This window comes from Phasianus colchicus, unplaced genomic scaffold, assembly GCF_987193195.1.
Source record: "Phasianus colchicus unplaced genomic scaffold, bPhaCol1.hap1.1 HAP1_SCAFFOLD_48, whole genome shotgun sequence".
Taxonomy (NCBI): domain Eukaryota; kingdom Metazoa; phylum Chordata; class Aves; order Galliformes; family Phasianidae; genus Phasianus; species Phasianus colchicus.
In genome coordinates this window covers 984,633-1,000,252 of record NW_028325226.1, presented here as the reverse complement: position 1 = coordinate 1,000,252, position 15,620 = coordinate 984,633, and the positions used below count along the sequence as shown (strand labels likewise).

The window sequence follows — 15,620 nt, the reverse complement described above, 5'->3', positions numbered from 1 at the left end:
CAACAAAGTTTTCAAGCAATGATTTTATTGACGGTAATTTCTCAAATGTATCTCAATAGCTTTCCTGTTTTATTTAAACTGAAATAAAAGGAGAAGGATGGCAAGTCTGATTTGGGTTTCCAATTGAATCTTGCGTCATCTAATTACAAATGTCTTCATGATATTAAAAATGAAAATATTTCTTTACATCTGCTCCACGCTCTACAAATATGGTTTTGTTTTGCTGCTTCCCTAATCCTGAACATCTGAGCATTTGAAATCCAGCAATGAAGAGTCACATACCCATTTTTAGTAAACATCCAGCTGAACATCTGTACATCCACTCAACACACAACTCTTCCCTGGTGTATGTTCTTGCTCTATCCTGACTGCAATACTGTTGCTAATCATGTCATGGCATTTATTGTCTGCAGGGATGCCAGCATATTTCAATCACCTGCCCTTCATCGCTGACAAATTTAGGATCCACCTGCAAACTTGCAGAACTCCCAAATGTAATCCTCCTTTATTTATCCAAGCAGAGATGTGTACACAACACCTTGCACCTGGCTTCCAAAGAATAAAGGTCTATCCATTATGGTGCTGGACTGCACAGTCAAGGGAGTCTGGAGGGAAACGGTACAACTACATATACCTCTTCTTTAAATGCTAGGTGCTGTCCTCTGACAAATTTAGTCTTTGTTAGTCTTCAGCAACCGGATGAAAGAGCTGCTTGATGCAGCTTATCTTAACACACAGTCATCTTAGAATTGCAGCTGTAAGGAAGACCACGCCATTCAAAAGCTGTGTGTTAAACCACTACTCCTGAGTGGCAAGTCGTCTTTATGTTCTTGGGGAAAACTGGGTGTCATTAGCTGCTCTCATTTAAACATCTGTAAAAGCTTGAAACAGCTCAACATAAGTAACACTAAGCTTGAAGAGCAACTAGATTCTGATTAGCCCAGCTATCCTGAAAATAAGAATTACAACTATTGTTTTGTACTTTTAGATCACTAAAATAACATTCCTTTTACTGTCTTTAACCCAAAAGTTACAAAAAAAAAGCACTGAAGTGATTCTGATACGTTATTAATGACAAAGATTACATTTTCAGCACCACTGCATCTTGTGAAGAAAGTACATGCTACAGGATATTTTCACAACAAAAGGACTAGACTGCTTATCTTTATAACTTAAATGGAAGATAAAGAAGTAAATCTTGTACAGAGACTTGAAATATGAACTGTCACCTAAACTGCTTTAGAGATACTTACGTGGCAAGTAACTGGAAGCCATAGAAACGTTATAATGCCCACTAGCACTACGTTTGTCACAGAACTTTACTGCCTTTCCATATATCCTGCTTCTCACTTGGTGACATTTTCTTCTGCAAGGACCTCGCAATGCTTCCTGGGACATCTCCTGATTTTAGCTCCGCAGGCAGAGGTCTTTTCTCAGTGGAAGATCAGGCACATCAAGGTTGAAAATGGGATTAGGAGATGCATTTGCTGATCACTGCTGCACACTTTTCTAACCCTTTCTTGGAAGCTGATCAGCAATATTCCAGGTAAGTACGTTAACCTTTACACTTGTGAAAGACAACGTGTCAGCTGATGCTTACCTCCACGTGCCACTGTTTGCCCATAGCGTTCACCACACGTCCTTCAACTGGTCTTCTGTGTGCTCCACAGATGGGGACGCCCATTTTGTCACGGCAGGTAAACCATGTAATTATTCTCCTTTCGGTTCGTGAGCATCAGCAGTGAATTCCTTCCTGTTCAAAAATTCATTAATTGAGAGCATGAATAGAACAATTTCAACTTCAGAGCTTCCGTAGAGATCATTTAATTTTTAGCACTTGCTTCAGTAACAGGATTTATACTATAATAATGTCTTTAGCAGCATCAAATACGACAGTTCAATATGATTATTTTTTTAAACAAGCTTGATTGATTCTGAGAAAAGCCTGCTAAGTAGGATGCATCAAATCTCTATGAAAATAGCTACGGAGCTTGTCTCAAACAGGTTAGAAAGCTGTAGTCATGCCTGGCTTACATTCTGGCTCTCTTAGCACAGGTTTCTTTTAGATTTACTTAAATGTAATTGAAGGAAAGAAAAATGCACTCCTCTGCATTTTCCCCGTGATATCAAACATCAGAGAAAGAAAAATATAAGCTGACAATACCGCTGACACAACACTACAGGTTGTTCTTCAAATCGGCCTCTGCCATGATAATGAAATAATAGCTTCCTTTGTACTAAAAAGCAAACAACTAGTAACGTGTGTTGTATCCTACAATGCCCCCTCATCCATGCATCACTGGGGGATGTAAAAACATGCAGCTATGTATTCTGCAGCTGCAGAAGCTGATGAAACGAGATGAAGGAAATCTGAAAAGAAAAACACACTTTGTGCAACTCAACTAAAAGCAAAGAACATAGGCAAGATAATGACTGAAGCAGCCGAAGACAACCAATTTTCTGCCCTTTGTATTAGAAAAATAATGTCAATCATTTTGCTGCTATAAGCAAGTTTGCACCCAGATTTCCTATTCCCTATGGTACCACCCTGTGCTGCAAATTGCAGTCTTTCATCCCGCCCCACTCCCATGCTTTACCCTCAGACTCTTCAGAAATTTAGATTGGAAGCTGGATGGCAAAACGGGCCCTAACTCTCTACATAACCACGTGTATTGCATTAAAAGCATGAAATCAATGGCTACACAGTTTACTTAAAAAAAAAACCATGAAGGATCCCACTGAAATGAGCGCATTTATTAGTGAAAAAGGTGATAAACTGGACTCAAATTGGGGAACCCCTGTTGGGAAAACAAAAACCTATTTAAAAATGACAAAACTTCTGCATCTGATTTGTTTTTAAGTGTCTGCCACAGTGTATCCTACTGATCTTGAAACATCACCAGGTACAAAACACACTTGACAGGAAATCCGGTGTCGAAGTAGACAAGTAGTTAATATTTTATGCACACATTTTAAGATATCCACTCTCAGTTTTGTGATGCATTCTTAGACCTTTTTCTCATAAAAGACACTTTGGTTACTCCATCTCAGCAGGAAAGCCTTAGGAACCATAACCTCTACATCCCTCCCAACTGTCATTCCATTTTCATCATTATCAGTGATAGAAGGAAGGGTGAAGACCCACCTGCCATCGTTCTTGACGAATCCAACTCCTGCCAATACTTGTTGGCAGATATCACAGCAGAAGCACTTCCAGTGGTTGTTCACAGCTTTAGTAATGCAACCAATAATGAACTCACCTGTAGGAAACATAGTAACAGGATGTAAAATGCCATGCTACACAAAGTTAAAAGAAGCCTGCAACTGAATCGCTAGAATTACATCACCATTTTTGCCTTGCTCCTCTTCTAGAAAAGGACACTTTTCAACTGTTGTTCACACAGTGTTGGCTTCTACTCCACTAGGCCTAGAATCAAGGCTTGAAAGAGCTCCATACTCAAAGCACAACAGAACTGAGTTTGGATGGCCCTGACCCTCCTGCGAGAAAACTCCTGCAGTCAAAGTACAGCAGAATACAAAGACACACAAAGATACAGCAGGAGAATGCACTTGCTAAACAGCAAATCCAACACGCACAGCAATTTCTGATCTACCACAGAGTCCTGTGCTGGGAGGCACTGAGGAAGTGAGAAAACTACCATTTCATATTCTCTGCTGCACAGCCATGCCAAACACTCACGCTGTTCTCTGCACGCACGCTGCAGCCGAGGCCCTGAGCAGCGCAAACGCTGCCTGCAATACGTCGGGAGCTCCGCCTCCTGCTGCTGCCAAAGGCTGACACCCGGCTCTGAAGAGCCTACAGATCCAACAGCTGCCAAAGAGAAGTGATCAGGCAGATAACAGGTATGAAGAAAACGAAGTCTAACATGCAAGTCTGTGGCATTCCCCTGAAGTCATAGCTTTCCAAGAATAAAATGCGATGGTCTCTAGAAGTGTCGGGAAAGCTTGAGGCATCGCTGCTGACTGCAGCCCTGCTGATTTCGGCTACTCTCACCACATTCAAGAACTGGAAAAGCCCACTTTCAGGCAGGATTCATGGAGTGCTGCAGCCCAGATGGGTTTTTTCTCTCAATGAAAAGCCTTCACATTAAGCTTACCTGACATCGAAGTCACTAACTATTCTGTGAAATGTGGTATTCTTGAACCCACAAGCCTTTCTCCCCTGTGCACAGGGCCCTGAAATTTTCAGCTGTTCGAGGGACAATATTTGAAAGCAGCTCCGTGGTTGTGTGTCCTACAGGTTCGTCACTGGCAGAAACAAAACACACAACAACAGGGTTGGTGTCCTTTGACAGCTCCGCTGCCAGAGAGAGGTGGCCCTTCTGCAGCTCTGACAAGCTTTGCTGGCATTCTTCAAATCTCCTCTCAAAAGAATTAGCCAGTTCTTGAACTTTAGCTCTGACCCCAAATTGCTCTACTTTCACTTCACCATCTGAAGACAAATCCAAGAAGAGATTTCCTTAGCTCTAGTCACTGCAGCCAGAGATCAGCAGCTTTTGTTCTGTATAATCTCCAGGGTAAAACAAAGCCAAACAAACTACAGAAGATACTGAAAAGAACTGTAAAAACCACTCAACCGACTAACCAGCATCACCTGTAGCTGTCCAAATTAAAACACTGTTTGATGTTTCAGAGGGCACTAAGTTCATTTCTTTAGCGATGACATGCTTTGCACACACCTCAAGAACTTGGTCCCTTCTCATAAGGATCCTGTAACACTTCTTCTGTGTATGGAAGAGGACCCTGAGCTCTCCAACACCGCGCTCCTTCCACTGAGCAGCATCTCTGGCCCAACTGTAAAATTTCGCCCTCTCTTTGAAGGGAATTCCTTCATCTTCTTCTCCAGACTACCTCCACCTAAAACACAGCACAGTAATGTGTGATTCCCCCAGAAGTTGTTGTCACCAACAACACTGTTACAATTCTGACATCATAATCCAAAATTATTCGATGTTTTCCTTTCTTCAGTGGCTTTGTACCCACAGCTCTATACTCATCATGCACTCAAGTGACCGAACAGCCCTGCCTTCTCAAAAGGAGAGAGCCCAACAGATTTCAGCCTTTGAAATTCATTTTTAAGCTATCAAGTGTGCCGGCATATTTCCCAGTGAAATTTCAGGTCTGCTGAATGATGTGCTGAGTGATAACCCAGCACTGTTAGCATTCCAGGTGTTCCCCTTATGAAGGCTGCTAAGTAACTTAATACTGGCATTTGATCAGAATAAGAATCAACTGAAAATAATAAATGGAGGCCTCACAGCTGCGTATCCTCCTCACTTTATATGTGCACATTACTGCCTTTTAACATCCTTCAATTAACACATCTTCCACAGTTAAAGAAAAGCTTGAAAGAACTGGAGAAACATGTGACAGACAAGCATTTCTGAAGGAGAAAAAGAGCAGGCAAGGCAAGAAAGAAAACAACAGACGTCGTAATATGATTAATGGATGAGGAAAGGCAGACAAGATATTGCAGAAAGAGGAAGACATTTTGCAGACTTCATCAGATTAACTGTTCCAATTAAAGGACACTACATACTGTTTTTTTGTGCTCTATCAGTCTTGCTTAGTCATTATACTAACCTGCAATTAAGTTCTATTCTTTACAGGAAGCCAAACTAGAAGACTACAGTCATTGCAAGCTTCTCCTCTTATTAGGCATACTAAGGTTAAACACGAAATCCAGACATGAACAACTGAGTTAAGCCTTACAAAGCTACATCAGGCTTCTTCAAGCAAGTTGTTCTACTTCCTAAAAAGCTGTATCACCACCTCCTGGTAAATTCTCTGACACGCGAGCAGTTTCTGTGGATTCTGCTTCTCTGCTGCTGGCAGCTGACTGCACAAATACTGTTGCTGTTGCTTCACTGGTTGATGGAGTATGTAATTCTTCCTTACTTGTAGAGACTAAGTCAGTACGATTAATAAAACAGTAAGCAAATAAGCCATAAGAGCCTAAAATACAAACTTCAAACTACATTAAGTCTGGACACTAAGAATAACGACTCCCTCCAAAAAAGCCACATTTTCTCTCTCCCCTCCCTCCCTTCCAGAAATTGATAAATTTCTTCATTTAATTACAACAGCAGTACAGTAAAAACATGATAGTAAGTTCTCAGTCTCCAACTTTCCTATAGTGCTACTAATGTTTCAGAACAGCTAACTAACAGGGATTAAGGGAAGTGAACAACTGGGGAAAAACAAAAAAACAAACAAGAATTGTTGTTGGAAGCTTTCAGACATTCTTCATCACACTTAAAACACACGCAGCTTTGACTCAACAAGAGACTGAAGTACCTTTGAAGCAGTACAATTCCAAAACAAGCACCATTTCCCTTGGAAACTGCTCTGAAATCACTTAACTCTTACATACCTGCTAGGAGGAATTCTACTACCCAAAGCTGTTTCTACTTTAGGAGGCAAAGCTGTTTCCTTTCTCTCCCGGAGAAACTTAAGTTCTTAGTAGTACCATAGTTCCAGTGCCAGAACAGACTTGAGACACAGTCAAACAAGCCAAGTAGTTTCTAATCTGCCGGACGCTTTATTTCTCACTAAGTGAAAATAGTCTAAGAATAATACTGCAAATTTATTGCCTAAACTTTCGTAAAGACTTGACTCATACTTTTTCTTTGAGTTTTTACTTCTTTCTGAGAGCCTTCTGGACTGGCATCCTCCACACTGTGGTAGTGAGGGTCTGGCGCCCGGAAGATATCGCGTTGTACGGGAAGACAGGGTCCCCCCCCGATAGCCAATAGCGTTCAGTGCCCAGGTTATATAAGGCTGTTTCTCCCGCTAATAAACGCCATTTGCCGTCCACCACATTGGTGTCAGCGAGCCGATGGACCGAGCGGCCTGGGATTGGTCGCCGTGCCGTTCCCGAACCAGGTCGCCACGCCTACGATAGGCAACAGCACTGCTACTAAAGCCACAGACAGACGTAGAAGGGACCTGTGGAGTTTCTCCGTTAGCCTTCTGCTCAGAAGATTTAGTTTCCCAAGCAGTAACACATTCACGTTTGACTAGGGGGCCTGCTGCAAAGCACAAAAATTAGTGGAAAACAGCTGATAAGACAGCTAAATACCGTGATCATTTTTGGCACATACATTATAAAGTAACCTAACGATACTCAGAACATCTTAAATGTAGAGCTTTTGAAATAACATCATTATGTAAAAAGACACTCATTCAGGATAACCAAGGAACTGTAAATCCATCACACTTGGGTTTTCTGCTGCTATCAAAGAACCTCCATGCAGTAATGAAGACTTCAATCTTGCAACTGCCACTACAAATACTAGCTTCCTTTGACATTTACTTATATTTCTGGAAGCTCAATACGTGCCACCTTTTATTAGTACACAGACACTCACAGCCTCAGAAAGAGTGACTGGCCAAATGGAAGATGACAGTTTTTCTCAATTTAAATATTGTAAACATATTGTAAATGTTGTCTGTTTGTTCTAGTAGCACTATACACTTTCCTTTTGAAATTCAAGTCTCAGACCAAGAACAGGTCAGCATTTTCATATTGTTACAAGAATTATTGATGGCCATACGCCAAACAAAATACAGCTACAGAGAAGAGCCATATGGGTATCATCTACAGAGGAAAAGCAAAACCAAGGACTGAAAAAGAAAGTAAGAAACAGAAAGCAGTCAGCAGCAGCGTGTGCTACCGATGAACTTTGAGCATTTGGAACTCCAGATGATATTAACCAGAGACTGAATAGAGCTTATTTCACAACACTTCTGGGAAGTACAAGAAGAAAATCCACGACAAACAAAGGCTCAAGCGACAGATGTGAAGTTACTGGAAAGGAATGGAAGCAGACAAGGAGGATGCCTCCTAGTTGAAGGGATAATTCAAGTTGAAGCTTAAGCACAACTGCTGTTCTTGTAGGTTACCAGTCAGAGCGAGGCCTTGAACACAATAACTGCCAGCTCAACACAAAAAATGCACTGTCAGCACTTCACCCTGACATTTTAAACAACGCCTCATTGTTTAAACAATATTAGCATCTCCTGGTTCTAGCAGTACCAAACTCCTTCCCTACAAAAAAAAGCAACACTAAGATCAACTCTGACGCCTTGGACAGATTCAAAAATCCTACCTGCAACTCCCTTTCTCACTACAGAGTTGCACTGAGTCCTGCATAAGGCACGCTTCTGTTCTTACGTGCAAAGAACTACAACTTCATATTTACTCAAGTTGAAAGTCTAGGATTTGAAGATTCACAGACGTGCATTAGAACTGAAAGAAACGACATACTATTAAGACAGAAGAAGTAATACACAATGACCAGCATTAACAAGTGACTGACTAATGAGCTGCACACTTGAATAAATTACTGGTTCAATTAACACTCACCTTTCTCCAGGATTTTAAACGAGAAGTTGTGCCGAAGGAGCCGGCTGGGATGCCTCGCTCTCCCAAGGTTTCTGAGCAGCACTACAGCTTCTGGGGGGTTCAGCTACTCCCGCTTTTTCCTGCTCTGCTTTCCGAGATGCTGAAGTTCCTTCATCGCTCTTTCTTGGACGATTCAAGCTGAATCCAAAGAGGGAGCCGGGGGCTGAAGTATTCCCAAACGGGAATGTCCCTTTGTTACTGAAAACGCTCCTGACAGATTCAGATCTAAATACAAACTTTGGAGCAGAAACCTCCATTTTTGCTGGCATTTCAGAGGTGCTTGATACCTCTAAAGCTTCTACGGTGGCATCAGAAGCATCACCACCATGGCAGAGGTCGCTTCTCTCCCTGGTAGCTTCCTCCAGCACAGCCACAGCGTTGTTACCACAAGGAGATGCTTTGGCTGCATTCGTACAAGAAACATGAGATGTTACCAACGTGCCTTTCTCACGGGTGTGCTCACTCTTGTCCCTGTCTGCTGTTTCTTCAGACTGGAGTGTAACTCCACTACTTGAAGGCAGTTCATTTTTGTCTTTTTCATCCATGTTTGTCAAGTCAGTTGTACATTCTTTGGATGGATCATCTTTCTTAGTGGTATTTTTACTGGACTCCTGTATACCAAATTTAAATCCACCGAGAGGCATCCACATTGAAAAATTACATCCTTCCTCTGCAGGCTTTGCTTCACCATCTGCAAGATTCTGAGAGGTACATGCTGATGTTTTCCCTTCAAATTTCAAGGAAAATTCTTGTAGAGATACTTCTGAATTAGTTTTGCTTGTATTCTGGCAAGTAACACATTTTGGGGCAGTGGGTTCATTTCTTACTAAACAGATGTCACAGTTCCACTGGCCTCCCTTTTTAGCAAAGGCAGATCCCAATTTGTCCTGTGCGACACTAACACTGGATTCTAGAGGTTTTAAAACCACACGTTTTGTGAAATAGCCTGGTTCAGGCAGTGGTGGATTTGTGCTTGCCTGTGGAAGGCTGTAGTTGTAGCGATCATCACCACCACGAGGTGAAATGATTCCAGCAGATGGAGCATCAAAATGCAAAGGTGCGCCATACGTGTCTTGAGGAAACACAGCAGCACAAGTGTTTCGCAGAGGTGGCGTGCGGATTGCTTGTTGATGAGCGTATCTACGCTGCTGAGGTGCAAGTCCATCCATGCCACAGACAGGTGCCTAAAGAAAAAGCGCCGTTACTTCCTTGTGGAAAAGGAGGAAAAGGGATTAGGGTGCTAAAGCCCACGCAACATGTACTCTTAATAGCAAGGCGTACCGTAAAATTACATTTCAACTCTAATCAGTTTAAACTAAAATCATACGTTCAAAACTTGAGTGGTATCTGAAAACACAGACTGGGGAGAAGCGTAAGCTGAATAGATTCATTTTTCTTTAGTATTAAAAAAAAAAAAAAAAATCAAGCCCCCATACTATTTTGGGGAAAAGAACATTGCAGACAACGAGCAGAGGACATATGTTAGCAGGTTAAAAACATGCTTTGCTGGCTGTTTCTCCCAAACCCAATATCCCAAAGCTTAGCTGATTACGGAACTTTCTGCCTGTCTCCAGCAGACCTCAAGTTTAGTAAACGCTCTCTAGGGAACCGCAGTTATATCCTGCTACACACAGAATCAAAACCAGTTCAACACCTCAGTAGAAATGGCTTGAGCGGATTCATACGCCCTCACCTTTGTTGGTGTTACACTGGTTGCAGCAGTTCTTTGAAGAGACTGTGAGTTACAAGCAGGTGACTGGCTACAGTGAACAGATGGGCCAGAGGTAGCAACTGAAAAGGAACACCAAGAAAAGAGTTTATATCCAGTTTTTGTGATTACTGACTTGAGTGAACTTTCCCAGCGGACCAGTTTTACTCATTCATCTCCGAACACTGCAGAAACATTTTAAGAAGTCTTACTCCGTTTAGCTAAGTGTTCAATTAAAAATTCAGCATCAACTTACCCCTTAAAGGAGCTTCATGAAGATTTTGTGCTCTCTGATAACCATCTGACACTGTATCTGTTTCATAGCTTCCAGCAGGCCAGCAGTGAGATGATACATTTACACTGGAACTATTACGTTTCATTTCCCGTATTTCATTCTATTAAAGACAGTGTTTCAATTAAGAGCATGTAAACGTATTACATCGGTATTTGGAGGAAACCTAAGGAACGATCCCTACGCTCCTCTGCTATTTAAAAGCATGTTCAAGGTCTGAGACACACACACAAAAAAGATGAGTTAAGTGCTGCAATAACCTATGATCTTCCTATGCTTTATGAAACTGAGACTGTTCCCTGAAGCTAGAAATAAACCCAGAACAAAGATGACAGTAGCTAAGCTGAATAAAGCACAACTTTCTGCACGCACAATCCTCCGGATTACTTCCCATACCTGAGTACCAAATCAGAGTTTGTAGGCAACAAAGTTTTACTCTTGAACTCACTTTAAGCAGATGTTTATAGCAGTTCTCTTCACTGAGTTTTAAGAGGTAGCCTGGTAAGGGAAGTTCAATGCTTGGGTCACAAAGTACTTACCAGAACAAAAAGATCAACTGTTCTGCATCGAATATAGCGACTCAAGTTGCTTACCGTTAAAGCTTCCACTTGCTGACACAGCTTTTGAAGTAAGGACTTGTGATCTTCTGCCCACTGAGAGTCAGTCTTAGGAGAAAACTGGAAAGAAAAGAAAAAAACTAATTGAACTTGGATTTTTTTATACAAACGTAACACTTCCCTAGAAGAGTAACCGGCTAATATACCTGGTAGGTATTTGTTGGCAAGAAAGATAACTTCTTGGGTGATGGAATTGAATATTTTACTTCCACATGTGCAGCTGGTGAGATATTTCCGGAGGCAAGACTTCCCTCTTCACCATTCTCTCCAAGCTCCTGGATCACTGCATTCAGCATTTCCATTACAGCTTTAACAGATACCGGCAGCTAGAAATGTATTTGAAATGCAAGTCATGATCGCAATTCTTCCTCAGAGCAAGAGGCTGTGCTCTGATCTACAGCTGAACAGTTTGCAAGGCTTTCTGCACAGAAATTCTGGGTGTTTTTTGTTGTTTTTGTTCCCCCAGGAAAGCCCTACATCTGTTAACATTAACGTAAGACGACAACTCACACAAGCATTAATTCTTTTACTTACTTTGTCAGCTACTGACGGGTCAGAGGAGCTTTCATCAATGATCTTCATCAGGTAATGCTTTCTTTTAACAAGATAGGCTTTGCGTTCTTCTGGTAACGTATCATCACTCTCAACCTCTTCTGCCTTTCTTTGATAAAGCTAAGTAACAGCATATGGATTAGGAATAATCAGTCAGAATGTAAGTAATAGAAAAGCATTTTGAGGTAATGCAATTTACAAACTTACAAAGGCAAGATTCCAGTACGAAACCACATTCTTAATAGCTTCAAACGCTAGTAAAGCATCATCCATTTTGCCTTCAGCTGCATCCAGCATTGCAAAAACTACACGTGCCTCTTCTTCATAGGCTGCAACCTGGAAGACCTACAACCAAAGCAAAAGACACGTCACACATGACACAGTGTGGACACTTGGAACAGTCAGTGACTGTAAGCATCTAGTAAGTAGTTGTATAATCAATGAAAATTATATAAAGGAATATTATATAATCAAATAATATTAAGATGTTATAACAATGAAATAAGCAAGAGAGTCAGACACAGCGAGACAAAGAGAATAAATAGGAGGCTTACCCATATCGTGGGCTCACTCAGGAAACTCCAGTGGAGTGGATCTTCCGAAGAGAGAGAGAGAGATCCTTCCCCCCTGGTAGTCAGCTCTTAAATGGGTCTAGGAGAGGTGGAGCCAGGCTCCACCCCTTCCTGCAGCACAGCTGAATTGCTTTCACCTGTGCTCCCAGGGCTGACTCATTGCTCACCTCAGGTGATTAATCAGAGGTTCAGGCCGTGACTCAGCAGTTCCCATACAGTAGTCAAATAGGAGGAGGTACTAAGGCAGTTCAGTATCTTCCAATCAGAGTTTTAAAACTCAGAAGTTCAACAGAAAGATACTACCAAATCTCAGTAGTAGCAGTACAATGACAAAAACAAAACAAAAAAAAAAAACCAACCACAACCCATCAACACACAAAGCCAACTGAAACAAAAAACAAACCAACCAGCTAACAATTCATATGTAAGCCTGTGACATACAACCCCTCTTACTCTCATCTTTGAATAATCCATCAGTACCTGGATGTCCACACTATGGAAATGTCTGAAGAGAGGATACGCAGGTTCGGGAATACTTCTGTGCTTTTTGATAGTTCTCAAGCTAAGCAAAGTTGTCTTCCAGTAGTAGACGCTTCTTCCAGTATATTCTTTCTGGTCGTGGGAGTTAAGGCTAACGCCCTGTTGAAGAAGAGAAATTCAAACTATCGCAGAATATTTAAGTAGAGTGTTATTCATACTTATTCTTCTCTGATGCAGTTGAGAGTAGTGAGGTAAGAGTATTTGACTAGAGCAACTGCCTTGCATGACATCCCATCAAAATTAGTAGCAGCAGTTCTCAATACTACATTCTCATCTGATTTTATTTAGTCTATTAAGTTTGCAAAATTAGAGAAAAACAGATGATACTTATTTACAGATAATCTTAACGTACTGTTTTCTGCAGACTTCTTGCCCAACGTATAATTAAGGCAGGCTGAAGGCCGTGTTTCTCCAGGGCTCACACAGTACTTACTCCGTGCTGTACAAGAAGCTTCAGTTTGGTTGCCGAGTCTGGTCTGAATATCAAAAGAAATATTCCTCAATTAGTATTCCCTCTTTTTCATCTGTTCACACGTCATTTGTTTGATGAACATAACAAGCAGCTTCAGTCCTAAGCTAGCTCTTCTTTACAAATGCACTGTCAGAAATGTAAAGCCCATTTTTATAAAGTTCTTCAGCATCTCACACCCCTACAGCAAAAAACATTTAACATTTAAAGGACGTCAAACAAAAGGAACTAGTTTTACGCAACCTATGGGAATCAATTCAGAAGCCATCTAGAAGGTTGGTTCCAATATTTCCAAACTGAAGAAGCCTTACATTGTTTTTTTCTGCATAAGAGCACAAACAGCATCCCACCAGGATCTTTGCTTCTCAGTACAGAACTGTTTGCACAGCAGCAACGGTAAGAACAGAGGTTGATGTGTGCCACGCTGAGTATTAAACTTCTCTTGCAGTTCTAAGTTGCTAGTGAACACCATCCCGAGTAAAAAAACCTGTTTTGGTGAAAATAAACAAACAGAAGGTATTAGGTAACAAAAAACAGGCATTTAAATGCATTTAAGAACTTAGGAAGCTTGCTTACTTCAAGGTCCAACAGGCAAATAGACTCAGGAGCATCTGTTTCCAGTCTTGATGTCTCTTGGGGCAAGTGAAAGAGTTGTTGTAATGATCTGCGCAGTGGGAATAACACTGACATGGAATTCCACTGCAAGCCAAGCCATGCAAGGTGCTGGAGACTACCACTGTGCATCCAAACAGCACCTATGCAAAAACAAGGGTTGTAAGAAGCTAGGATCTGCATCCTAGTTAGGAAAGGTATCATTCTATTCCTGTTATGCTCAAATTCAAAGCCTAAAAAATGAATATATCATTAGTTCACAATTCATCCTGGAATTATTTCATTTTTATGCCTGTCACCTGTGTTCATAGATTACACATAAATAATGTGGGCCTTCCTATCAGCACTCACCAGCGTACAAGCACTTTCCAGCTTCAATTGGAAATGAGTCAGAGCAGACCAGAAGACAACAGTGTGGAAGCAGGAAGTATGTGAGAAATTCTTCAGAACCTGGCATGATGATACTGCCCCTCAGCTACAGCTGAAAGTGAAACTTCTTGCAAAGCACCCTCTGAGTAGGGCAACCACGAGCAGCTATTACAGATACTTGTCTTTTGTTGCAGATGAAGCACTTGTAGAAGAACCTCTAATACAGAGTCATGCTTACGTTGAGTTTAAGTAGCATCTCATCAATATCGTATTTACTCAGTTCTCCCTGCTCTGGTGCTTGGGGACTGACATCTCCCATATCATCTGTGCTGAGAAAAGACCTCTCTTTAGAAGCTCCACTCCCAAACAGGCTTTCAAACAATGTAAATAAACCACTTCTGTTTGCAAAAGGTTCCACAATCTCTCAAGAAGTCTTCCTTGCCGTGGCTTAAGTTCAGCAACATATGACCTAGAAAAACGTAATGTCACATAAGAACACTCAACTTAAACAAGGACAACAATATTTAATGCAGTGGGCTGTTCCTGCTGCTTTAGGCTGGGAATCTAGATTTCCCCTTATGATATTTACAAATCAAATTTACAAATACAAATTTCTAACTTACACTCTCCCTATAATTAAGTCACCCTTTTAGCATATGGGCTGACAGCAGTCCCAAGGCATTTTCAAATCCAGTTCTCCAGAATTACTGTGTATTTTTATTATAATGACACTGCAATTGTCTTCAAAATAAGTAGCTGTCAGTCTCATCTATTCAGGAACAATTCAGCCTGATGCCAGGTGTTTTCTTTGTTTTCATCTAGAGCCCACAGGATAGTGAAGACTGAAAACAACTACCTCGGCTTCACCAAAAAAATTTTTAAAAAAATGCACCAAACCAAACCTGTTGGAACAAAGAAGGGAACAAAAGTGACAGGAAAGGAGCAATATTTTCTTTTATACTTGGGACTAGCAATGCTTACAAATAGTATATTAGTAGGCAGAAACCAGCAGACTAGGAGACACTGAAAGTTAAATTCTATCTTAATGTCCTGGAAATAAAAAGAAAAAGCCCATTACGTGTCAGGATCAAACCGCTCTTTTGTATTTCATATGTAGCCAAAATACAGAACGTTTGATAGCATGTTCTAAGACGCCAAGTGTGCTCTTTAACAAGCCATTAACTCTGACATTAACTGCTTATAAAATGGAACATTTATAATTCTTAGTTTTTATTACCAGACTGGCTTTTTCGGTCACAGGCCAACATTTCCAGTGCATCTAGCCCAGCACGATCTCCTCTTCTTAGTTTTGACTTTGGTTTAGGAATCTGGCAAAGAAAGAAAAGAACTGCTACAGCTTCTTCTCAACAAAAAACAACTCACCCTCATTTAGTCTTAAAAGTTAGGAAACAAGCTTGTTTCTTTCCTGAAAAGGACACAAGGTGAGTAACTGAACAATTG

General features: G+C 41.1%; 1 protein-coding gene across 7 annotated transcripts; it reads right to left on the bottom strand.

Moving 5' to 3' along the window:
* Positions 1-8: 8 nt before the first annotated feature.
* LOC149911998 (E3 SUMO-protein ligase RanBP2-like) lies at positions 9-14,590 on the bottom strand. Of its 7 annotated transcripts, none has more exons than XR_016462531.1 (12): positions 12,650-12,808; positions 11,805-11,942; positions 11,580-11,717; positions 11,192-11,371; positions 11,022-11,105; positions 10,393-10,531; positions 10,122-10,219; positions 5,605-9,612; positions 4,701-4,878; positions 3,146-3,260; positions 1,601-1,753; positions 9-469 (listed from the first exon to the last, which is right to left on the bottom strand). XR_016462531.1 is itself a non-coding variant. In XM_090132879.1 (12 exons), exons 1-12 carry the CDS (start codon positions 14,476-14,478, stop codon positions 8,404-8,406), a joined length of 2,586 nt encoding a protein of 861 aa, XP_089989005.1. In that variant the 5' UTR covers positions 14,479-14,590; the 3' UTR covers positions 7,896-8,403. The 7 variants fall into 7 exon arrangements, 1 of the variants encoding a protein (XP_089989005.1); XR_016462526.1 differs by lacking the exon at positions 9-469 and having other exon boundaries at positions 956-1,753; positions 5,605-7,052; positions 8,133-9,612; XR_016462527.1 differs by lacking the exon at positions 9-469 and having other exon boundaries at positions 956-1,753; positions 5,605-7,049; positions 8,133-9,612.
* Positions 14,591-15,620: the final 1,030 nt, after the last annotated feature.